Raw genomic sequence first — 24028 nt, forward strand, 5'->3', positions numbered from 1 at the left:
CCGAGTTCGTACAGGAGGTTTGCCCACCCCTGCCGAGCCCAGTGCCCCTGCATCGGTAACTTCTCATTCAGTAATGCATTCATTCAATGTTTAATGAGCAACCACAGGGACAGTGAACGAAACAGGCCAAGCACCCTTACATGCCAGGGAGAGACAGGACAGAAGCAGTGAACATAATAAGTAAATGATAAAGTATGTTAGAAGGTGACAATGCTGTGGAAGAAGAAATAGACCAGGCTGAGGGAGACGGGAGGTTTGCAGTCCCAAATGTGGTCAGGGAAGGGAATTCCCTGGCGGTCCAGTAGTTAGGACTCCGTGCTTTCAGTGCCGAGGGCCCAGGTTTAATCCCTGGTGGGGGAAACTAAGATCCCACAAGCTGCTTGGCCAGAAAAAAAAAAAGAAAAAAAAATGTGGTCAAGGAAGTTTCCAGCAAAAACCCAAAGGGTGAGAGGGTAGGAGCCGTGGGGATGTCTGGAGGAAAGTGTATCAGGCAGGGGTGCAGTGTGTGCAAAGGCCCTGAGGCTGGACCATGTCTGGTTGTGTTGGCAGCAAGGAGGCCAGTGGTGGGGGAGGGGTGGGAGAAGAGGTCAGAGGTCAGGAGGGGCAGATCCTGGGAGGCCTTGCTGGTTGGGTTGAAAAGTTCAGGTTTGCAGCCATTTTCAGCATCTCCGCGGGGCAGAAGCAGGGAGACCAGGGAGGGGGCTGGGGAAGACCGTCCTGGCCAGAGATAGGTATGGCTCCAAGGGAAGGGTGAGCAGCGGGCAGGTCCAGGGTGTCCGGAGGGCAGTGCCCACAGGATCTGCAAGTGGACGGGACGTGGAGATGAGAGACGCAGCGGCGGGCAGAGGAGGGAGAGCGACTGGGGTGGGAAGGTGTGGGGTGGCTCGGGAGGGGGTCTTGGACTTGGTGAGCTTGGGGCTCCCAGGGGACCCTAAGGGGAGACATCCAGGGGGCAGTGGGATACAAGTCTGGAACTCGGGATGAGCTTGGAGTTGAGACAGACGTGGGTGTTGTGGGTGTACAGTGGAGACAGGAGCTGGGAGCCTGGATGAGATCACTGGGCAGATCGGAGGCCAGGCACGAGGTTTGCCTACCTTGTTCAGAGGCCGGGAGGAGGGGAGGAAAGAGCAGAAGGTAGAGGGGTGTGGCCACCTGGGCTCCAGTCCTGACTGTGTGACCCGGGCACATTACTTAACCTCTCTGTGCCTCGATGTCCCCCCCCAACTTGTAGAACAGGGACAAGAACAGCGCCCACTGCATAGGTACTTGGCTGATGATTGCAGCGCTGGCAATACTTAAGTGCTTCTCAAATAGAATAGAGGGACTTCCCTGGCAGCACAGTGGTTAAGAATCCGCCTGCCAACACAGGGACACGGGTTCAAGCAACTAAGCCCGTGTGCCCCATCTACTGAGCCTGAGCTCTAGAGCCTGTGAGCCACAACTACTGAAGCCCGTGAGCCTAGAGCCCATGCTCCGCAGCAAGAGAAGCCACCACGATGAGAAGCCCGCGCACTGCAACAAGAGTAGCCCCCACTCGCCGCAACTAGAGAAAGCCCAGGCACAACAACGAAGACCCAACGCAACCAAATATAAATAAGTAAATAAACATTAAAAAAAAAATAGAGGGTGGGTGGAAGCCAGGTGTCCAGGAGCCCAGTGAAGCAGCTGTTGGGAGAAGGGATGGAGCAGCCGTCAAAGCAGGTCTGAGAATTGAGCAGGGGATTGGCCAAGGGGACCCTGTTTGTGACCGCAGAGGGCAGATCCAAGGAGGGGGCCCGGCTGGGGGAGGCATTTATGGGAGGAAAGGTATTGGAAATATGGATGTAGCAGGGGGGACAGGGAGAGGGTCCAGAGTGGGTTTAAGACAGGACAAAGGGTGTCTGTCTAGGTGATGGGCAAATCTGGGTGGGGGAGGGGGCAGAACTGCTGGAGGATCCAGAGGGTGGCCTAGACGGTAAGGGGGGAGGGCCCAGGTGCGAGTGACAGGGCACATTAGGTAGCCTTGCTGTTTCTGGGGGCAGGGAAGAGAGAGGAGAAAGGGCTCACAGTAGCAGGCGGGCCCAACCCCAAGGCCCATGACTCAGAATCCTGCCTGAGACTGTGTGGCCTCAGCAACAGCACATGGAGTGGCAACTTTCTCCTTGGAGCCTCGCCACCATGCAGCCCAACTGGCAGAGCCCAAGGTTCAGAAATCAGGCCACTGGGCTTCCCTGGTGGCGCAGTGGTTAAGAATCCCGTCAGTGCAGGGGACACGGGTTCAAGCCCTGGTCTGGGAAGATCCCACATGCCACGGAGCAACTAAGCCCGTGCACCACAACTACTGAGCCTGCGTGCCACAACTACTGAAGCCCGCGCCTAGAGCCTATGCTCCGCAACAAGAGAAGCCACCGCAATGAGAAGCCCACACACCGCCACGAAGAGTAGCCCCTGCTCGCCACAACTAGAGAAAACCCGCGCGCACCAACCAGGACCCAACGCAGCCATAAATAAATAAATAAATAAAATAAAATTTTAAAAAAGTTATATATGTATAACTGAATCACTTTTCTGTACAGCAGAAATTAACACAACATTGTAAATCAACTATACTTCAATAAAATAAATGTTTAAACAAAAAAGAAATCAGGCCACCACCCTCACACTCCTGGGTAGGGATGTGAGATGGACCATTGGCTGTGGGAAAGTCTGGCAGCTCCTCAGATAGTTACACAGTTACCATGTGACCCGGCAGTTCCACTCTGAGGTGCATACCCAGCAGAAATGAAAACATATGCCCACACAAAAACTTGTACAGCGTTACAAAGCCAAAAGGTGGAACAACCCATCAATGGACAAATGGATAAACACAATATGGTCCATTTATATAATAGGACATTACTCCGCATGAAAAGGAGAGAAGCACTGTCTCACACTACAATGTGGATGAACCCTGAAGATGTGATGTTCAGTGAGAGACACCAGACACAAGAGGCCACATAGTACATGATGTGAAACGTCTAGAACAGGCAAATACACCAAGAGTGGATTCATGGTTGTCAGGGCCTGGGGGAGGGGGCTGGAGGAGACTGGTAATGGGGACAGGGGGTTACTTTTTGGGGTGCTGAATGATATAAGCCAGTCACAGAAAGTGAAGTACTGTCTGATTCCACTCATATGAGGTCCCTAGAGAAGTCAAATTCATAGAGACAGGAAGTAGATGGTGGGGGCCAGGGGCTGGGGGGATGACTACAAATGCAGACAGGGTTTCTTTCTGGGGTGATGAGAATGTTCTAGAATTAGATAGTGGTGATGGTTCCATAACATTGTGAATATACTAAAAATGACTTAATTGTACACTTTGGTTACAATGGTGAATTTATGTTATGTGGATTTTAACTCAATTAAAAACATTTTTTTTCTAAGAAGAAATCAGGCCCTGGTTCTGGAAAGGCCTCTGGCTGGTAGGCAACTCAGCGGCCCCACTGGGGGACACAGGCACTTTGGCCACCACAGGGGAGCCTTGCTGGAGCCTTGAGACTTCCCCAGGATTCCACTGCTCCTCTGTAAAGTGGGGAAAGTGTGGAAAAGCAGTGAAACCCAGGCACAAATCTCAGAACCAGTGGGACCACAGTGGGCAGCTCATCCTGCCCAGTTCTGCTCTTATTGTAACTGGCCTGAAGTCAGGAATGGGATGAGGCCTTGCTCCATCTCTCCCGCTCGGTGGGCTCCAAGGGGAGGGAAGGTCGCCCTGAGCTGTTTTTCTAGAAACCTTCAAGTAAATAGCCAGCCGGTGGCCATCTTCACGACAAAGTTACAGATACCAGCTGAAGGGAAACTGGGAACAGCTGAGGCTTCCCAAGGGCAACTCAAACTCACCAGGGTGGCCTGACACCCAGTGCTGCCAGGGGGCAGAAGTGAGGGGGGGTTTCCTGAGAAGTGAGGCACCCAGTTGAGATAATGGGAGCTCCCAGACAAGAAACGACTTCAGAACTCGCCGGCCCCTCGTGACCAGGCTGAGAGGGAGAAGCATGTGAAGGCTATTGGGCAAGGAAGGAATGTAGCAACCTGGCCCCAGGGATCCTGTCCCCTTTGCCACCAAACTCGGCCATCTAAGCCCTGGGTTGGGGCAGAGGGAGAGGGCTCGTTTTCTCCCCCAAAGGACCCCAGCCCCGAAAGTCCTGCCCCCAAAGCCTCTGCAGAAACGTTCACCGGGAGGGTCCAAGGAGAGAGAACTTCACGGGCAGTACAACACCCTCCTGGCCGCAGGTCAACGTCCAGCCACGGCTGGGGGTGGGGGCAGCTAGGCCGGCGTGGAATTCCGTGACTCAGGTCCCGAGAATGGGGTGGGTCTGCTCTCTGGGCAGTGGCCAAACGCCTGAGCTTCGAGTGGAAATGAGCTTGGAGCCAAGCCAGCGGGAGCCCCATCCCGAACCACACGCTGTGTCACGTTGCAAATGACAACAGATCCCTCTGGGCTTGCGCTTTCCTTGCTAAGCACACACTTGCGCGTCCTCCAGGAGAAAGGGGGGCGGGACCACAGGGTAAACTGCTAACGGCCCTCCCCAGGGCTCACGTGTCACTTATATAAGCAGCTAAGGCGGCGGTGTCCAAGGGCGGCGACACTCGGCTCTGTGCTGACGGCGCACCCTGCAGCAGGGACACCGCCGTCCGGGGCTGTCGCCGCAGGTGACCCCCAGGCCCTCGCAGCGACACCGCAGCCCAAGTGGGGGGTCTCCGACACCCAGCGTGGTTTTATTTACATTAAAAACAAAAACCACGGGCTTCTCTGGTGGCGCAGTGGTTGAGAGTCCGCGTGCCGATGCAGGGGACACGGGTTCGTGCCCCGGTCCGGGAAGATGCCACATGCCGCGGAGCGGCTGGGCCCGTGAGCCATGGCCGCTGAGCCTGCGCGTCCGGAGCCTGTGCTCCGCAACGGGAGAAGCCACAACAGTGAGAGACCCGCGTACCGCAAAAAAAAAAAACAAAACAGTTTTCATTGAGCTGGGGCGAGTTTTCTGAGAGTTCGAGCCAGCCCCCCCCCCGCTCCCCCCGCCCGCCACGGGTTTCCAGTAGTATCTCAAGTTGTCGAGCATCCCTCGGTACAGATCACTGTTCGCAAGCCTTCACCGTACCGCTGGCGTCGACGCTGCCCCCCCACCCCCCGCCCGCTGGCGAGCATGCGCAGTCACAGCGATGAAAACCGCCGTCGGGCCACGGCCCCGCCCAGTCAACCCCTCCAGCCAACGCCCCCCACTCCGGCCCCCTATTGGCTGGCGCAGGCACGCGCCTGCAGAGCCGACGCATCCAACCAATGAGAGCGCTGGTAGGCGTGGCCTAGGGAGTGGAGGCGAGGCGCGCCGGCGCGCGTCCATTGGTCGGCTCGGCGAGGGGAGGAGCGCTGCCTCCCGGGGAGCCCCCGCTGCCGCCGCGATGAGTTTCAGCCGCCTGAGTCGTCTGCTGAAGCCGACGCTTCTCTGCGGGGCCCTGGCCGTGCCCGGCCTGGCCAGCACCATGGTGAGTGCGGCGCCACTGGCCGTTGGGCGGGCCGTTGGGTGGGCGCGCGGCCTGCCTTCCGGCGCGCGGGGCCGCGGCGACTTTGGACGCGGGGCGCCGGCCTCGGGCGCGCGGACAGCGCTCGGCGCCCCGTCCGCGGCCGTCGGGGCCGTGGGTAGCGCGCGGGCCGGGGTCACGGCCCGAGTCTCGGTGGGGGGCGGGGGCCGCGTCCGGGGTAGCCAGGGACAGGGCTGGGCGGTCGGGACCCCCGGGTGGGCGCCCCTGACGCACAGAAGCTGCAGCGTCGGGGCAGCTGGGGGAGGCGTCGTTGGCCACTGGAGCCCCGCCTGCGGCCCGGAGAGCGGGGGTGTCCGACGGGGTGGAAATCCGGGATCACGCGCCACGGGGCGTCACTGCCCCTCCCCCGCCCTGTGCGCCCCGGGGCCCCGCGCGGTGGCGTCACAGAGGAGCGGCCCAACGCCCTTGGCTACCGGCCCTTTGTCCCCCGGGCGCGGCGCTCGGTGGGCACAGGTGCGGCCGGAGACGGGCCGGCATGGGCCGCGCAGCCGCCGGCTCCCCGGGTCGTCGCAGGCGGCGGCGCCGAGTCCCCCGGGGGCGGCGCCGCCGAGCCCCCCGGAGGCGGAGGGCTCGAGCGTGCTGTCGCAGGAGGGCGCGCCCCCGGCTTCCACCGACTTCCAAGAGCCCTGGGCAGGCGGGGCCCGCGGCTGGGGAAAGCGGCTGCGGCAGCGAGTCCCAAGACCCGGTGCGCGCGGGGGGCCCCCACACCCGCGGGCGGCGTCCCCACCCGCTGGGGTACCTGGCGGGGTTCCGAACACTTACTGGGTCTCAGTGCCTACGGTCAAATGTGCCCTGCTGTGCAGGGGAGCGTGCGCCTTTGAGGAGGAGGAGCCCCCCCTTTTACTTGCCCCAGGGCTCCGGTTTTCCTCTCTCGGCACCCCGGGCTGGGCGAGCGGGCCGGGCGGCCGCGGGCTCCTGGCCCCGAGGTCCGCCAGCCACTCGGCATACCCTTGCCTTGCAGTGCGCGTCCCGCGACGACTGGCGCTGTGCTCGCTCCATGCACGAATTCTCAGCTAAGGACATCGACGGGCACATGGTTAACCTGGACAAGTACCGGTGGGTACTTGCCCACTTGGTGGAGGGAGCAGGGGGAAGGTCGCGGCCATGACCTGACCGCCTCATCCTGCCTCCAGGGACTACGTGTGCATCGTCACCAATGTGGCCTCGCAATGAGGCAAGACAGAGGTAAACTACACTCAGCTGGTCGACCTGCACGCCCGATTCGCTGAGCGTGGTTTACGGATCCTGGCCTTCCCTTGCAACCAGTTCGGGAAGCAGGTGCGTCATGGCTGGCCCTGGATGTCCCTGTGTGCGGGCGTGGGGAGAGGGTCCCTCTGTGGAAGCGGGAGCCAAAGGGGTACAGGCTCCTCCCCACTCACCCCAGCACCCGTCTGCACAGGAGCCAGGGAGTAACGCCGAGATCAAAGAGTTCGCTGCCAGCTATAACGTCAAATTCGACATGTTCAGCAAGATCTGTGTGAATGGGGATGATGCCCACCCACTGTGGAAGTGGATGAAAGTCCAGCCCAAGGGGAGGGGCATGCTGGGAAAGTGAGTTGGGGGCCGGGGCGGGGAGCAGGGGGTGTCAGGATGGCTCCCCAGGGGCAATGGGGGGGTCTGCAGCTGCCACGGGATTCCTCACGATCTCACGCTTCTCTTCTAGTGCCATCAAATGGAACTTCACCAAGGTAAGCCATGCTGGGGGCCTGGGGGACGGGGACAGACCCAGCCACAGCTGGGCTGCTTCGAGGGTCCTTGATCCTGACCTAAATGGGGTGGTGTATGGGGGACTGCTGGCTCGCCCCAGCCCCATGGTGGCCTCGGGTCCTGACACGGCCTCCCCTGCAGTTCCTCATTGACAAGAACGGCTGTGTGGTGAAGCGGTACGGTCCCATGGAAGAGCCCCTGGTAGGTGTCTGTTGGGGAGCCTGCCCGGGAGGGCCCTGGGAAGAGGCGCCCCTGACCCCCTTTCCCCTGCAGGTGATAGAGAAGGACCTGCCGTGCTACCTCTAGCTCCACAAGTGTGCTCCCCCGACCCAAGCCTGCCGCCTGTGCCCCTCGGAGCCTTCCACCCGGCGTCCATGATGGTCTGCCTGAAAACCAGCCCCTGGTGGGGCAGACCCGAGAACCTGGCGTGCACCCCTGCCGGAGGAAGGTCCCTCGGCCTGGCTCACGGCTCGGCAACCCCACCCCCTGCTGCCCTGTGGGAATAAAACACACAGTACAAATTCACTTGCTTGTTGCTTTTGCTTACTTGGTGGGTGGGGGGTGTCTTGTCCCAGGCCCCTCTGGGCTCAGGTGCAGGTGTAGTCAGCTCCCCAGGCTGGGGGGGTGGAATGCGGGAGGTGGAATTCCCTGGGGGTTCAGAGGGCTGCACCTGCCCTGCTGCCCCAGCGGCTAATCTCCTCAGCCCAGCCAGGGCAGAACTGATCCTGGCGGAGATGCTGCCTCCTGACTGGCCCGCTGCGCTAGGCCCGCGGGGGGCCTCGGTCTCCTCGTGTACCCAGGTGGAAGGGCCAGGCGACCTGGGCCTTGTGGGCCTGCCTACTGGAGGCCACTGCACCTGAGCTGGGCATCGGGCCCAGCTGGGCACCAAGCCCGCCTTGCAGTGAGGACACGGAGTCTGCACCAGGCCTGCCCACGAGCTTCACCTGGCAGAGGGAGCCCCCCAAGGAGGGCTGGTGGGCACAGCCTGCCTGCCTGCAGCTCAAGAGCGCCATCCTGGTGAGAGGGGGGCGGAGCACAGCTGTAGAGTGGCTGAGCCGCTCTACCAGGGCCTCCCGACTCCCGCCCACCAGTCCGCCTCCTGGCTGGGGGCAGCCCCCTCCCACTTCCGGGCCAGAGGCCGGGCATGCTCCCCACAGCTTCCAGGAAGGGCCTGGCGTCCAGTCCTGCCTTCCCGGCTGGGCCCAGCTCTTGGGCTCTACTGTCCCCAGGCTGCCCCGCCTGCCTCAACCAACAAACACCCGGAGGAAGACCTGGAAAGAAACCAAGGCAGAGCCCGCAGTCCTGAACACGGGGTTCTGAGCAACAGGCCCAGGCGGCTCACGTCTCGGTGGGCAGGAGGCAGCAGTGTCTGCTCCAAGACGCCTGGGGCCTGGTACGGCCAGTTCAGAGGCAGCTGGCCTGCTATCCCGATGCCAGGACCATGCAGTGAACAAACAGCCTCTTGGGGCGGGTGTCTCCTGGAGCCTGGCCCCGGTCATCCAGGAGGCCAGGCGCTGTGGGTGGGATGAGGCAGCAGAGGGAGGGCCAGCAGCCTCCCCAGACCACCGTATGCCCCCTCCCCCCACCCCCTCCCCACCGTCCCTGCAGGCCAGAGCAGCAGACAGCCTGGGAAGTAGTGAAAAGGCACATATATTTAAAAAAGATCTCTTTACATATATACACTTGAATTCATTATAAATACACATAGAAACCAGGGGGCCACCCACCAGCTCCGCAGGAGATTCCAGGCCCTGGGAGAGGTGGCTGGGCAATAATTTAGGGCACAGAGAGCAGGGAGGGGGTTGCATATATTAATAGAAGATCTGCCCCACGGAGCCCCCCAGAGGCGGTGGGGCCCTGAGCACCTGGGGTTTCCTGAGTTTCCAGCTCTTGGGGCCACCCAGTTTTGTGGATTTCAGGGATCCAGGCCTGACTGGGCCTGGTAAGGTGGGTGGGGTGGGAGCCCCAACCCCGGCCTGGAGGAGGGCAGCAGAGGACAGAGGCACAGAGGAGGCCCCCCACCCCCAGGCCCTGCCTGGCCCCTGAGTGTCCTGAGTGGGGCCTGCACATGGCCACTGCCCACCAGGCAGGGCGGAGGGCACCCCCAGGGCCGGCAGCGTCTCGAGGGTCTGCCCAGGCACCGGTGGGAAGGCACTGCAGTGGAGGCCTCAGGAGGCCGGACGAAGGGCCCCTGGCCCCGCCTGCTCCTCTCAGTAGTCCGCAGCGGTGTTGGCCCTGCTCACCATCCGCTTAGCGTAGACAAGGCGCCTATTACAGATAAATAAGTTTCGTGCGGGAAGGATGCCCCGGGGCCTAGGAGTTGGGGAAGGGGGGGCTGAATTGGATGACGCTCTGCCGCTCGGGGCCCCCGCTGCCCTCCGGTGTGCCTGCTGCGCCCCCACCGGCGCCCAGCGGGCCGGGGGGCTCAGGGGGCGGCGCGGCGTTGAGGGAGCGCAGCATATCCTCCAGCACCTCCTTGAAGTTGATGTCGCAACCCTGGTGCAGGAGCGCCGCGGGGTCAGCTGGGGCGTCGGGGGCACCCAGCAGCAGGCCGCCGGGGGCCGGGGCCGGGAAGGCGAAGGGCGAGGGCGGCGGGAAGGCCTGGGCCGGCGGACTGTACGTGAGGTCCAGGACTTCGCCGGGGCCACAGGGCAGCACGAGCGGGCGCGGGGCGGGTGGCAGCGCGGGGAGACCCCGGGCGCGCGCCTGCTTGCGCTTCACATCGGCGTCCATGAGCTGCAGCTCCTGCAGGACACGGCGCACGCAGGCCTCGGGGATCTTGATGCCTGCGGGGTGGGGGCGGGGCCGGCGGTCAGGGCCCGAGGGGCGGGGCGGGGCGCCCCCTCCCCCACCCCGCCTGCGCCCACCGCTCACCAACTTGCTTCTTCTTGTCCTTGGTCTTGAGGCGCACGATCTGCAGGTAGCTGCTGCTGGTGACGTCGGCCATGACGGCGGCGATGCGGCCCCACACGCGCAGCAGGGCCCCGCACAGCATGTAGTGGTGTCGCAGCCTCAGGCCCTGAGCGCAGTCCTTGCCCTCCTGCACCAGGCGGCAGTGCCGGTTCCTGCGGGGGGACCACGGCTCAGACCAGCTGCTGCACGGGCGTGGGCGACCCCCCCACCCCCCGACTCCCCCCAAGCTGCGCTTGGCCCTCACCACGTGCTGTGGCTGCAGTGAGTCAGCGAGAAGGTGTAGCTGCTCTCCCAGTGCTCTCTGGCGTCCTCCGCTGTCACCTGCGGACACAGCCGGGTGAGCCCCTGGACCGCGGCCTGTCCGTGCTCCCCAGCGTGCAGGCGGGGAACAGGAGGTCCGAAGGCCCCAGGCCCGCTCATCCTGCACCTGGCAGCCAGGGCAGCGGAGCATGGAGGTGGAGGGCCGGCCTGGGGGCTGCAGGAGAGGGGCGCGCCAGGGGCACAGTGGGGGCGCACTGCGGGGCCGTCGGGGCCTACCCGGTGGAACCTCCGGCACAGGCTGTCTAAGGTCTCCAGCTGGCTCTGCCGCCCGATGTTGGGCTTGTACACGGTGAAGAGCTTGCCGCGGTTCTGCTGGGCCAGCAGGCAGCTGGGCTTGTTGCCGCGGACCTGGGTGGGGGCGTGCGTGAGGCTGGGGCTGCGCCGCACGTGATGGGCAGGGGTCCCCACGGTGTGGGGGCCCGCGCGGACTGCCGCCCTCCCCTCCCGGCCCACCAGCCAGGGTCCTGCCTGTGGGGGTGCGCCGGGGGCTTGCTGGGGGGCCCACCTTGTAGGAGAGGTAGAAGCCGTCGTGGGTGCCCATCAGCTCCAGCGACCGGGCATAGGCCTCCTCCCACTTCAGGCCGCGGTCCACGCTGATCTGCGGGCACACGGGCGTCAGGGGGGTGGGGGTGAGGGGAGGGGGCGGGGCAGGCGGGTGCAGCCGCTCACCTTGTAGAAGACCACCTGCCCATCCTGCGGGTGCCCGGGGGCCAGGAACACCTGCTGGCTCTCCTCGTAGATCTCGTCAATGCCAGGGGCCAGGTCTGGGGAGGGTGAGCGGGGTCAGTGGCCGGTCTGGGGGCCCGGGCCCGGGGGGCAGGGCATCCCCAGCAGGGCTCACCCAGGATGCCCATGTCGTATTTGCCCTCCTTCTTGTCGGCGGCGATGAGGTGGTCGAAGGTGTCGGAGAAGTACTGGAAGAGCGTGTTCTGCTTGTGCACCTCCAGCCCCAGGATGCGGTTGAGGAACTTGCTGATGGAGCAGTCTGCTGGTGACAGGGGGCCTCAGGCTGCGTCCGGCCAGCCCTCCCTGTCCACCCACCCGGGAGGTGCGGGGCCGGGGGCGTGGGACTTACCCTTCTCCACGTCCAGGCAGCCGGACCGGGACTCGCGCCCGCCGATGCCAACAGACAGCAGCCCCTGCTTCATGTCTGTGGGGAGGGAGAGCCTCGCACGCCTGCCCGCCCCAGCCCACGGGGGCTCCCCCTCATCACCCATGTCCCCCTGGGGTGGGTGGGGAGGGTCCACCAGCTCACCACGGAAGAAGGCAGCGTCCCCTCCAGGGTAGCCCTGGGGCAGCGGCACCTTGCTCTCTGTCTGGCTTAGGATGGTGGTGAGGACGCAGCTGAGCGCCCGGGCGCCATACTGTGGGGAGGGGTGAGGGCCGCGGGCCACGTCAGAGGCTGGGGCACCCCAGGTCTCGGGGTCCTGGCACCCCGAGGACCCTCCTCTCCTGGCCCCCCCACCCCGGGTACCTTGTTCTCAAAGTTGTACTTGCTCAGGTCACGGGACTCGGTGGCTCGGCGGTCCCCGTGGGTCAGAGCCCCCTGCCCGGGAAGGGGGAAGCGGTCACACGTTGCCCACGTGGTGCTCCTCCTTGCGCCCTCTGCCCTCCCCAGGGAGCCTCCCCGCCCAGCCCCCCACCCAGCCCCCCCTCCGCCCACAGGCTCACCAGGCTCTCCAGCCGCTTGGCCACGATGGAGGCAAACCTGCGCTCCCCAGCCAGCTCCGAGATGAGGAAAATGTACTCGGGTGCGGAGACCTGGTTGGAGCGGTGGGTCCGGCCTGGAGGCAGAGAGGGCTTTTAGGGACCAGGCAGGCCCCGGGGTGGGGTGGCCTGGGGTGGGGGCGGGGCTCACCAAACTGCTGGATGGCCCGGTCAGCACTCCAGGGCAGCTCCAATGTCATGTGCACCCGGCGCCGCTGGTTCGGGACCCGGCGGTCGGCTTGGAGGGAGATACCAGAGCTGGAGGCCTCTGAGATGATGGCCACGAGCTAGAGGGATGTGGATGGGGACAGGTCTGTGGGGCGGCAGGGCGGGCAGCCTGCTCCTCCTCGCCCCGCACCCTGTGTGCCCTGGGTCAACCGGCTGCACCTGGGGGGACCCCCACAGGAAGTTCAGACGTGTGTCCGTGAAGGTGTCTCCGAAGGCTTAGAATGGAGTCTGGACCATCGCGGGTCACCCCTAGAGGGTCTGCCTGCCCTGTGGACATCAGCTCCCACAGGGCAGCCCAGAGAAGCGGTGGGCCAGGCACCGACACAGGGCACGTGGGACTCGGGCTGAAGGCGGGGCCCCACACAGGCACAGGAGCACAGCACACACACACACACACGGCTGGTGGTCCTCCAGCCAGCCGCTCGGGACCCTGCGCCTCCTGGCACATGCGCAGGTGCACAGGGGCGCCCTCCAGGCACAGCCTCGCACCCCACCTTCTCTCCACTCATGAAGCGCTCCTTCTCCCTGAGGTTCACGTGGTCGATGGAGAGGCCCTGCTCCGCCCGGGACTCGAAGGCCACTGTCCCGTCAGACCTGGACACCACGCGGCCCTTCCTGCCGGTCATCTGTGGCCATGGTGGGGGCGAGGGGACAGGCTGTCAGCCGCTGTGGTCGCTCAGGGGCTGGTCCCCGTGGGCCTCAGTTTCCCTGTCCCCCCACCTGGGACCCTGGGGCTCTTGGGTGTGTGTGGCAGGGGGCTGCCAGGACCCGGCCTCTTGCCAGGCTCGGGTGCCCACGGGGCCATCAGCAGGAATGTTAACTGCCATCTTCCTAAGTTTTTTTATGGCAACCCAGCCGCCTGAGCCAAGATGAAACTGAGGTGGCACCAGAGGGACGTCCCAAGAAAGAGCACAGGAGCACAGGGGGAAGGAAGGACGGGAGGGGGGACAGGGTGGGGGACGGGTTCGGGGGTCAGGCCTGGGAGCCCTGGCCCAGGGGGCGTGCGGGGGAGGTGGGCATGCAGCTGGGCGGCAGTGGCTGAAGGGGTAGAGCAGGACATGGGACGCTGGACCCAGCAGCCGCTCCCCCTGCCACCGCCGAGCTGGCCACCAGGGGGCACCAGAGCTCACCTCCGCCACACACTCTGGACCCCCGAGCTGGTCAATGAGCTCGTCCAGGGTGTTGACGGGCAGCTCCCGGCCCAGCGCCTGCACCTTGGCCAGCAGGTCCTGCTTCAGCCGCTCCACCCGCTCCAGGACACCGGGGCCGTGCAGGTCCCGCGGTGGGGGACACAGGGGGCCTGTGGGGCCAGAGGGTCAGGGGGGACTGTCCAGGCCGCCTGCCCACGGCCCTGTTCCCAGCCCTGGCCCTTGAGGATGACGGGAGTCTCTGGGGAGCGGGGCTGAGCCAGGGGTCCAGAACCTTCTCCCTAAGCCCCACCAGCCCTTGCCAGCCACGCGCCCCGAACCCCGCACTCGGAGCCTGAGAAGCAGGGACATGGGGGGAGGGCGTGGGGGCGGCCGCGGGCCTCACCGCGGTCGTCGGCCGGGAGCCCGATGGCATCCACGATGACCACGTCATCGTCCATCAGGGACTCGGGGGAGGAGTGGAAGTCGCTGTCCAGGCCGCCGTCTGACTCCGTGCTGCTGTCGTCACTGACGCGGATCACACCCGCAGCGTCACACGCCAGCCTGGGCACCTTGGCCCCACGGCCCCGCGGCCGCCCTGCAGGGGAGCAGCCAAGGGTCACTGCCGCCTGGCCCCGCGCCTTTGTCTTGGCGGCACGGTCCGGGGACAGGCCCGGGTGCCAGGATGGTCAGGGCTCAGGGCCAGAGCCCCCTGCTCCATCCACCTTTGGCAGGTCTGGGCTCTGCTGGTTGCCGGGGCGTGGCGTAAAGGGGCACCTCTAACATCCCCGCCAGACTTCCTGACACCGCAGTGTGTCCTCGGGTGGTGCCTGGGGAGGCCACACGCCCACCCTCACAGGGCGGCCCTGGGTGGGTTGGCCAGAGAATAAGCCCAGGCCCTGATGGGGCGATGGTCCAGGGGCCTACGTAACTAAGCTACCATCCAGGACACCCAGAAGGCCAGTCCCAGGAAGTGGGAGGGGCAGGACTGGGCCCCCGAGGCTGGCCGTGTACCCTCAGGTAAGTTGCTTTGCTTCTCTGAGCCCTACTTCCCCTCTGGGAGTGGATGCTCAGCCTCTGCCTAGAAGAACAGCGAGCAGTGCATGCCAGAAGGTGCTATGAGGCCACTGCCCCATCCCGGGGTGCTTTTAAGGGCTCCATCCTAGTCCCCGGACCAGTGTGGTTCTGGCCTCGGGCTCACTTTCACCTGGGGAGTGCAAGGCCCCGCCTTCTGGGGTTGAGGCTAGAGGCCGTGGGGGATGCGCTAGCCACACCCCCATCCTGCAGCGCTGGGGGTTTTAGATGACTGACCAGCTGCCCTGGAGAGTTGGGGAGGGCATCAGGGGTCAGGCCACATGGCTGTGCAGCCAGCAGCAGAGGGGGCAGTGGGAGTGACAGGCTGACCCAGATCAAGGCTCAGGAAGGAGGGAGGCCAGAGGGAGGCGGCAGGAGCAAGGGAGGAGGCCACAAGGCACCCGAGGTCCAGGCGGGCGGCGGGCGCTTACTTTTTCGCTTACTGCCCAGTCCTCTCTCTCGTTTCCTCTTGGTTGAAGGAAAGTGCTTCTGAATTAGCGACAGAAAGACGCCTCTGAAAGTGAGAAGCAGAGTTTATTTTCGCTGGGAGACCTGGAGGGGTTGGGTCCCGTGTGTGGGTTTGCACTGGTGGGGACACCCAGCGCTAGGGGGCCCCGCGGGTGGGTCTGGGTGCAGGGGCTCAGAGAAGGCGGGTGGGAGGGGAAAGGAGCTGCAAGGACATGGGGGTGGGGGTCCCACCCACACGTGGTGGGCAATCGACAGAGCGTGGGTGGGAAGCTGGGTGGGGCTCCCGCCGTCAAAGGGCCCACAGCTCTGCCCACACGCGCTGACGGCCTCTGAGGGCCGATGGGGAGGCTCCCAGGATGGGGTCCCAGGGGAAGGGAGGTGACGCTGGGCTGAGGGGGAGGGGCCAGGATGAGGTGAGCCGGGCGAGGGGCCTCATGCTGGGACCCTCACCCAGCGTGGGAAGGGAGGCCAGGGGCTTCGGGGACCACCAAGGCCAGTCCCTAAAATCAGTGCCGTCCTTGAAACGGCACGGTTCCCACGTGGGGGGGTGGGGGCGGGCACCGGGAAGCCTCATTCTAAAGCCCTGGGACCCTCGGCCAGCGCCCTCCGAGTCCTGGCCTCCCCACGGTTACCCTTTCTGCTTTATAACGCGAGCTGGGCCTAAGGTCACTGAGGGCCGGGGCCGCTCCCTAGGCTGGGAATACAGGCAGGGCCAGGCCACAGGTCGGCCCCAGGGTGGGTTGCACAGGGAGGGGTCCCCGGCATAGCCCCCACTGGGCAGCAGGCATCACTCACTCGGCAGCGGACACGAAGCCATCAAGCTGGCCCTCCTTCTCGCCCAGCACCTCCCGGGTACGCGCCTCACCCGTGGACTGCAGCCCGATAACCACGCACTGCGGGGGTGGGTGGCAGTGAGCAGAGCCCTGCCCACCAGCCCCGGAGCGCGGGGCCCCAGAGGGGCCCCCAGGGAAGCCCCAGACCCCACACCCGCCCTGTCCTGTTAGCTGAAACCCAGGGCGGGCCTCAGTCTTTCCCTCCTCCCACCCCTGTGTCCCTCGGGCTGCCAGGCCCCGACAAGCCCAGATCCACCTGGAAAGTCCACCTGGCAGCCCACAGCCAGCCTCAGCTCCCAGACCCCCACCCCCATCCTCTGCCCTGTTCTTTCTGGGGACTCACCAGCCCAGCCTGCACACAGGGAGCCTGGGGCAAGGCGGGACCAGAACCTTTTGGGCCTCAGCATCGCCCTCACCAGCCCCATCCTTGCGGGTTCGGCCCAGCCACACGCAGGCTCCTTTGCAATCATGAGGCTGGCACGCATGCCGGGTTCTGCCCACTCGCCCCTGACACAGGGATGCAGGGGGCCCGGCACAGCCCAGCTCACCTTGTCCCGGGCCAGCTCCTGCCGGGCCAGCTCCACCAGCCGGCGCACCTTGGCGGCAACACATAGGTACTTGAAGAAGCGTTGGTGGGCCGACCAGAACTGGCCCCACAGGGACTTGCGTGACTCCAGGCCGATCCAGTCGGCTGCCTGCTGGAACACGCCCAGGGCCTCGGCCCACTGCAATGACACGCCCGGCTCAGCTCACTACCACCGTCTCTGCCCGGACCCCGGCTGCCCCCGCCCCGTGGAAATGTGGGCCAGGGAAGGGGGGCTGTAAGTAGAGCAACAAGGGGGCCCTGGCGATAGCTGGACGGTCGGAAATGTTAAGAAACAAGTGTGATGCTGGCGAGGCCGTGGTGGAATGGCGCTCGTGCAGCCCAGGGGTGGGTGGACACCGCCTCCCGAGGCAGCGGGGATACCCTCCCTGCCAGCTCCCTGCCAGCAGCCTCTGACTCTCCACACTTCAGACCAGGGGTCTCGCCAGGGCGGTCCTGCCCCCAGGGGACACTGGGCCATGTCTGGGACATCTGTGGCTGACACACTGGGGGGATCCAGGCATCAAGCAGGTGGGTCCAGGGAGGTGCTCCCACCCCGCAGCGCCCAGGACAGCCCCACGGAGAGAGACTGAAAATGGCCACCATCTCTGGGTTCTGTCCTGGGGGCAACGTGCTCACGAAATCGTGGGGAGGGGAGGCGGGGACACGGGCGTACAGTCCATACAGAATCCCCAACTTGAACAGGATCAAGATGCTGGGCTCCTGCCAAAGACCGAGGTGGGCGGGCCAGGTGCTCCCTCCTGTCCACAGTCTGACTAATCCCTGTGGTGTCCTTAAGGGCAGACGCTGAAGGTGACGGGGGCGTAACTCCAAGGGGACATGCAGGCTGTCCACTCAGTCAGAGGCTCACCAGCAGGGCCGCCCGGTTGTAGATGTGCTCGAAGGCCGGGGCCAGCGGGATCTCCTCGATGCGGAAGGTGACGCCGGAGAAGCTGAGCTGGCGTGCGATGTACATGCCGCTGACCTTCATGTCCATGGCCACGATCTCCATGGCGCCCACACCCCTGCAGGTGAACACAGGCTGCCTGGGCAATGGCCTGGGACCACATGCTAGGTTCCACCCAGGGACAGAGCAACCCGGGGAGGGGCTGTCACCCAGCACTGAGCCCTGGAGAGCGAGGAAGGGCCAGGTGCATGGAGCAGAGAGCACTTGCAAAGGCCCTGTGGCCACCAAGGGCCTGGTGTGCCTTGGAAACAGACAGAAGGTGGTCTGCCTGGACCAAGGAGGGGCCTGCACGGGAGCAGGAAAAGTGGGGAGGGGGCCCTTTCCCCCCGAGACCAATGGGAAGTACTAGGCAGAGAAAGGATGGGATTTGCATTTTAAGATCTCTCTGGCTGCCAGAGGAGCATGGGCAGGGGTGAGGGTGACACCTGGCCCCCACTCCCATCATGTGGGGGGTGGGCACGGGGGTAAAGAACGCACCTCTTCTCGATGGCATGCAGAAACTCCTCGAAGGTCCGGAAGGGCGTGCCCTCACCCCAGATACCCAGGCGGCTCATGTAGATCATGTTTCGGGGCTCAGAGGCACCTGGGGGAAGGGGGAGCCACCATCAGCTCCTCCGACCTGGGAAGGTCGGGGCCTCAGGTGTGGCCCCAGAAATGGCACGAGGGCCAGGAATAGGGACCTGAGGCTCTCGGGAAAGTGCCCACGGCCAGCTGGCAGAGGGGAGGCCCCTGACAGGGGTTGGTGTCTGAGAACAGGGCCTGGCAGGAGCTGGGCTGCAGACCAGACGCTCCCCCCACTCTCTCCCCCACACAGCTGCGCCAGGGCAGGCATCGCTCGCTCATCGATGACCAGGCCCTCACCTGTGGCGCTGGCATAGACCACCCTGGCCAGGGGCAGCTTGTTCTGCAGGTCCAGCACGGCCTTGCCCATCTTGGTGGAGCTGGCGTTCTTGGCTTTGTGGCACTCGTCGAACACAATCTGGGGTGGGCGTGGGTTAAGGACTGTTCTGGAAGGCAGGCCGCCCCACAGACCCACCACGACACCCTAGGTGGTCCCTTCCTGGTTGGGGGAAACTCCGGAAGGTGCCTGGGGGGATCTGGCCACGGGGTGGGGTCCTTGGGGTGTGTGAGGCCACCAAAGCCAGAGGGAAACAGCCTCTAGGCCCCAAACAACGTGGACAGGAATTGGAAGACACAGAAAGTTCTTAATGTTTTCGGGGGAAAAACAGCAAGTTACAGACAAGTATGTCTGTCATGCACCTACCTGAAAGGCAAGGTGTGAGTGCCACATGCACGTGCACATGTGTCCACACGTATGTATAGGGGTTCAAAACACGGGTGAGGTTAGCCTGATGCCATCAGGCAGCCCCCAAGGTGTGAGGTTAACACTGCTACTTTTTTACGCTGCTGTTGCCGAGCTGAGGTGTCACCTGACACCGGGCGCCCAGAAGCATCAGTAACCCTGCTGCTTCTTCTGGCTCATGGGAGCTCTGAACAGACTATGCCTCGTGAAGAGGGCCCACAGGCCTTGTCTCATCGGAGCCCGAGGGTCCTCTAAGGGCCCCTGCAGAAATCCCCAGGGGAAGCTGTGGCACTTGTGCGTGTGTGCGTGTGTGTGTGTGGAGGCGGGGAGCAACTGGGGAGAAGGCCAAGGGGGGTTGGCCTGAAGGCTGTTACTGGTAAGAGGAATATGTGAAAGAAGAAAACATTAACACCAGTCAAGCATCAGACTCCAGCTTATAGTCTCCTATACTTCTTTTTCCTACAGCCTGATGGACATTCCTTTTTTTTTTTTCTGGCCACACCAGGCAGCTTGCGGAATCTCAGTTCCCCGACCACATATCAAACCCGTGCCCCCTGCATCGGAAGCGGGGAGTCCTAACCACTGGACCACCAGGGCAGTCCCTGGTGGACTTTCCTTTTGTCTCCTACAGTTTGGTGGGAGCAAAAAGAAAGTGATCTCAGGCTGAAGAGCAAAGGAGGGAGACGCCTGGGGCTCCGGCCCAGTCAGGAAGAGCCTGGGACCCACAGCAGCTGGCAGAGCTGGAGCAGCGGGGCCTCTGGCCTAGCTGTGCTCTGGCTCTCCTGGCCTGCCTCCTGCCCCACCCCCACGGAGCCTGGGTGGGACCAGCCTGGGGGCCGGACAAGGACAGGGGAGGAAGTGCTCTGCGCCCCCAGACCTCCGGCCCCGCTGCCCGCGGTGTCGCGGCAAACACCACCCCGACCCTGTGGTTAGGGGTCCAGCCGGCTGGAGCCAGGAGGCCAAGCCGGACGGCCAGGGACGGGTAACAGCGGTCCTTGAGGGCGAGCCTGCGCCACCAGGCCCTCCCTGCCGGGAATTCCTCCCGCGCTTCGGCACCCTCCAGCACCACCAGGACCCAGGCCTCCCGGCCCCTGTGCACTCGGCCCCGCCCCTCCCGGCCCCCTGCGCTCGGCCCCGCCCCCTCATCACGGCCAGGATACCACGCCATCGAAGGCCTCCCCACACCACTCCAGGATCTGCCGGATGCGCGTGCGATGCTGCCCGCCTGCCTGGCTCTCCCCGATCAGGGCGGAGTAGGTGGCGAAGAGGACGCCCTCTGAGGTAGTGTTGTCGCCGTACTTGATCTGGGGAGAGGGCCAGGCATCGGTGCGCGCTGGGGCATAGCCACGCCCGCGCTCCGGGACCCCCACCCCTACCAGGCGAGGGGCTGCGGGCCACCCACCTTGCTTAGCGCGTGCACCGCGATGCCAGGGGCGGTGATGTCCCGCAGGTCGCGCTCTGCGTCGTACTTGAGATCGTTGGAGACGCTGAACCTGGGGGTGCGAGCCAGCAGGCTTCAGGAACCCCCTGCCCACCTGCCGGCCCGCCCCGTGCCCAGGGAGGGACAGCTCACCACAAGGCCTTCTTTCTGCCTCGCAGGTAGTTCTCCAGGATGATGCCGGCCACCGTGCGGCCCTTGCCCACGCCCGCGCCATCGCCGATAAGGAAGCCCGCGCGCTGCCCACTGGGGAGCAGGACCTCGTGTTGCTGCGGGAGTGGGGGAGGAGGCAGGGGTCAGCGTGCGGCAGGGTCAGGGTGGGCACTGAGACCGCCCCCACGCCGGATGCAGACCTGCTGGGAGACCCCGGGATCACCTGGCAGGCGTAGGTGATGGCCTCTAGCTGCAGGGCGGAAAGGGCCCCGCTGTCGGAGGAGGCCAGGGCGAGGGTGTAGGTGATGTCCGGTGGCGGAACGCTGGACAGCGTGCTGGTCTCCACCACGCGGTCCGGGTGCTGCTTCCCAAGCTTGGCTAGAGTGGCATGGTGGGGCGGGGGCAGGTCAGGGGCGTGGTCTGGACAGGGTCGGGGGCACGGCCCATGGGTGCAGAGCAGGAAGGCGGCTGACCTCTCCACTGCCCCCTCCGCCTGTCTCCGGTTGTGCCCAGTGACGAGCACAACCCCAATTACAGAACCGCCCCCCGGAGCCCTCCCACAGCTCCCACACCTGCCTTGGCGGTTTAAGGGGACCTGGGACCTTCAGGGACCCCGGAGATGGGCGCCCCTGGCCGGAGGACGCAGACCCCGTGAGGCTGTGCAGCCCGGTGGTCGCTGCTGGGGGTCTTCTCCCACAGGACACTCACACTTGGACGGCACGTAGTCGGCGTAGGTCTCTGCGTGGCCCAGCTCCTCCGCCTCATCCTCCTCAGCTTCGTCGTCCTCCTCGGGGTGACTCTGAGACTGAGGGCAAGGTGCTGTCACGCTGGGGACAGTACTGTCCCCTGCACCACGCCAGCCTCCCTGCCAGGGTCAGGAGCCTGGTCCACCAGCCAGCCCAGTGACTTGGGGCGATAGGGAGAGGTCCCCCCTCCTAGCATGGTGCCTCCCTGGGACCTCAGTTTCCCCATCTGTATAATGGGCAGACCATGCTTCTAAGCCGGCCCAGGGCCCACATACAACAGGTGCCTGAGTGAGTGGCCCTCCCTGGTCCCCAGGAGGGATGGGCAGGGGTAGGGAAGGGGCCTGGCTCACCTGGTAGCTGACGAGAAGTGGGGTGCTGGAGAGAGAGGACACAGGGTCCTCAAGGCCTGTAAATGGCCCGCTGGGCAGGAACAGCTGGAGGGGAGAGGCGGGGAGAGTAGGCATGAGCCTGCAGGCCACAAGTGGGGAGGAAGTGCTTCTATGGGCCCCCGGCCTCCAGAGGGGCTCGCCTTGTGGTCCTCAAGCCCCTCAGCTGGCCACCGGCCTCCTTCCTGCTGCCCGCCCACCTAGATCTGGTAGATACATAAGTACTAGGGATACACAAAGTACTAGATAAATAGGTACTAGGAATGCAACGTACAACATGATAAATAGAATTTGCACTGCTGTACGTTATATATAAAAGTTCTTAAGAAAGTAAACCCTAGGGGTTCTCAGCACAAGGAAAAAATACGGTTTTTACTTCAACTTTTTTTTTGGGGGGGGCACAGTGTGGCTTGTGGCATCTTAGTTCCCTGACCAGGGACTGAATTCACGCCCTCAGCAGTGAAAATGCCGAGTCCTAACCACTGGACCGCCAAGGAATTCCCTCTATTTCTTTAATTTTGTATCTATATGAGACTATGGATGTTCACTGACTTATGTCATCATCATTTTATGACGTATGCAAGTCAAATCACCATTCTGTATGTACACTTTAAACTTACTGCTGTGTGTCAATCACATCTCAATAAAACTGAAAGGAAAAAAAACACAAAAGCTTTTTTGAAATGAAAATAAAATGGAAGTGAGGTACAGGGAGGTCTGAAACCTACTCTCAATTCCCTCTCCCCTTTTTTTTTTGAATTAACGAAAACAAACAAACAGCCGCAGACGCAGGTTCCTGGAAGGCTGACTCAGGTTCCCAGCAGGCAGGGCTGGCCGCAGCAGCAGTGGGCGTGGCATTTCAGCTTCCCGCCTGGGCCTCAGGTTCCCAGGAGGCTGGGAACCGGTAGGAGGGCCCTGGCGAGGCGAGGATGGGCCTGGGTCGCCTGCTGCACCTACTCTGGGCACTTTGTATCCCCCTGCCAGCCCTAGACTGGGCCCAGACTCTTCCCGAGGGCCCGGGGGTTTCATGGGCACTGAACCCGTCAGGGCAGCTAGGCATATGCCTACTGGTGTCCACTAGTGCATGCCGGACTCCCCGGAGCCCCTCTTCCCCCTGGGGAGCCCCTCTTCTGGCCTACACGGGAGACATGAGCACCCTCGAGCGACACCCTCCTCCGTGTCTGTTCGGCCGAGGATGGGGCACACTGACCTTGTCGTGGGTGGAGGGGCCAGTGCTCACGTCCCAGATGGTGGGCACCTGGCTGAGGCTGTCAGCAGGCAGGAAGTCAGGTGTGTCTGCGATGTCCGAGAGGGAGTCCACGGACGAGGAGAAGATGGAGGCATTGGAGAGGTCATCGAGGTACGAGGAGTCCTGCAAGACAGGCCGGGTGAGGGCAGCTGTGAGGCCCAGCCACACGGTGGATGCTGCTCAGCCACAGAAAGGGGTGACGCACTGACACTCACTACAATGTGGATGGACCCTGAGGACACGACGCCCAGTGAGAGAAGCCAGACACAGAAGGACACATGGTGTGTGATTCCATTGATGGGAAACATCCAGAACAGGCAAATCCAAAGGGACAGAGAGGAGGTTCCTGATTGTCAAGGACTGGGGAGGGTGTGGGGTGACTGCTGATGGGGACGGGGCTTCTTTTTGGGGCCATGAGACTGTTCTGGAACTAAACAGATGTGATGGTTGCCCGACTCTGTGAATGCACTGGAAACACTGAATTATGCAATTCAAATGGGTCAGTTTTACAGTATGTGAATTATATCAATAAAGCTGTTTGAAAAAAAAAAAAGAAAAAAGGAAAAAGGCAAGCGGAGGTGAGAGAAACCAGACCCCACAGGCTCTGCGCTGGACTCTACTCAGGGGACACCAGGAGAAGGCGACAGACACCCCGTGCCTGCCCTGGCCCATCCCCATGGAGGAGGTGACACCGGTGTAGGGATGCCAGGACGCACGGACCGCCACAGCTTCAGGAGACATCCGCTGCTGTGGAGGTTACAGTTTCTAAACCTAAATTTAAAGGGAATCGGAGGACTTCCCTGGTGGTCCAGTGGTAAAAAATACGTTTTCCAATGCAGGGAACAGGGATTCGATCCCTGGGTGGGGAACTGAGATCCCACATGCTGCGTGGGGCAACTAAGCCCGCACGCCACAATTACTGAGCTTGTGCGCCTTAACTAGAGAGCCCGCATGCCGCAAACTACAGAGCCCACGCGCCCTGGAGCCCGCACGCCACAACTAGAGAGAGAAAACCAGCACATCACAACTAGAGAGAAGCCTGTGTGCCGCAATGAAGACCCCGTGTGCTGCAACTAAGACCCAACGCGGCCAAAATAAATAAATAAAAATAAATAAACAAAGGGAATCAGGTGCAGCGCCGGGGGTTCCCGTTCCGGCCTCCCTCCCTCCCAGCCCTGGTCGCAGGCATGGAGCTCCTGAGTGTGCCTGGCCTGTGCTGGACGTGGGGACATGCAGAGTCAGCCCCTTGGGGCTTCTGGACCAGGGTCCCCTGAG

General features: G+C 63.4%; 2 protein-coding genes across 8 annotated transcripts in view; one reads left to right on the plus strand and one right to left on the minus strand.

Moving 5' to 3' along the window:
- Positions 1 to 5337: 5337 nt before the first annotated feature.
- Positions 5338 to 7782, plus strand: GPX4 (glutathione peroxidase 4). Its single transcript, XM_082622926.1, has 7 exons — positions 5338 to 5493; positions 6512 to 6606; positions 6684 to 6828; positions 6950 to 7101; positions 7214 to 7238; positions 7399 to 7458; positions 7531 to 7782. Exons 1-7 carry the CDS (start codon positions 5410 to 5412, stop codon positions 7561 to 7563), a joined length of 594 nt encoding a protein of 197 aa, XP_082479052.1. The 5' UTR covers positions 5338 to 5409; the 3' UTR covers positions 7564 to 7782.
- Positions 7783 to 9278: 1496 nt separating this feature from the next.
- SBNO2 (strawberry notch homolog 2) overlaps positions 9279 to 24028 on the minus strand; it is a 43440-nt gene continuing 28690 nt past the window's right edge. For 5 of the 7 annotated variants that reach the window (XM_082623680.1, XM_082623682.1, XM_082623681.1 and 2 more), the window contains 28 exons: positions 22715 to 22876; positions 21469 to 21552; positions 21081 to 21177; positions 20596 to 20750; positions 20355 to 20488; positions 20184 to 20274; positions 19942 to 20085; positions 18340 to 18457; positions 17956 to 18061; positions 17383 to 17536; positions 16477 to 16653; positions 15891 to 15988; positions 15059 to 15141; positions 13960 to 14151; positions 13557 to 13726; positions 12921 to 13052; positions 12350 to 12485; positions 12163 to 12275; positions 11966 to 12037; positions 11747 to 11855; positions 11567 to 11641; positions 11333 to 11479; positions 11161 to 11255; positions 10997 to 11089; positions 10708 to 10839; positions 10415 to 10491; positions 10132 to 10322; positions 9279 to 10043 (listed from right to left, as the gene is read on the minus strand). In XM_082623680.1, the coding sequence (XP_082479806.1) occupies positions 9571 to 10043; positions 10132 to 10322; positions 10415 to 10491; positions 10708 to 10839; positions 10997 to 11089; positions 11161 to 11255; positions 11333 to 11479; positions 11567 to 11641; positions 11747 to 11855; positions 11966 to 12037; positions 12163 to 12275; positions 12350 to 12485; positions 12921 to 13052; positions 13557 to 13726; positions 13960 to 14151; positions 15059 to 15141; positions 15891 to 15988; positions 16477 to 16653; positions 17383 to 17536; positions 17956 to 18061; positions 18340 to 18457; positions 19942 to 20085; positions 20184 to 20274; positions 20355 to 20488; positions 20596 to 20750; positions 21081 to 21177; positions 21469 to 21552; positions 22715 to 22876 (3810 nt within the window). In that variant the 3' untranslated portion in view covers positions 9279 to 9570. The remainder of the gene's footprint in view (positions 10044 to 10131; positions 10323 to 10414; positions 10492 to 10707; positions 10840 to 10996; positions 11090 to 11160; positions 11256 to 11332; positions 11480 to 11566; positions 11642 to 11746; positions 11856 to 11965; positions 12038 to 12162; positions 12276 to 12349; positions 12486 to 12920; positions 13053 to 13556; positions 13727 to 13959; positions 14152 to 15058; positions 15142 to 15890; positions 15989 to 16476; positions 16654 to 17382; positions 17537 to 17955; positions 18062 to 18339; positions 18458 to 19941; positions 20086 to 20183; positions 20275 to 20354; positions 20489 to 20595; positions 20751 to 21080; positions 21178 to 21468; positions 21553 to 22714; positions 22877 to 24028) is intronic. The other 2 variants (XM_082623684.1, XM_082623686.1) reach the window with 1 other exon arrangement.

This window comes from Mesoplodon mirus (assembly GCF_964341445.2).
Source record: "Mesoplodon mirus genome assembly, chromosome: 5".
Lineage (NCBI taxonomy): Eukaryota > Metazoa > Chordata > Mammalia > Artiodactyla > Ziphiidae > Mesoplodon > Mesoplodon mirus.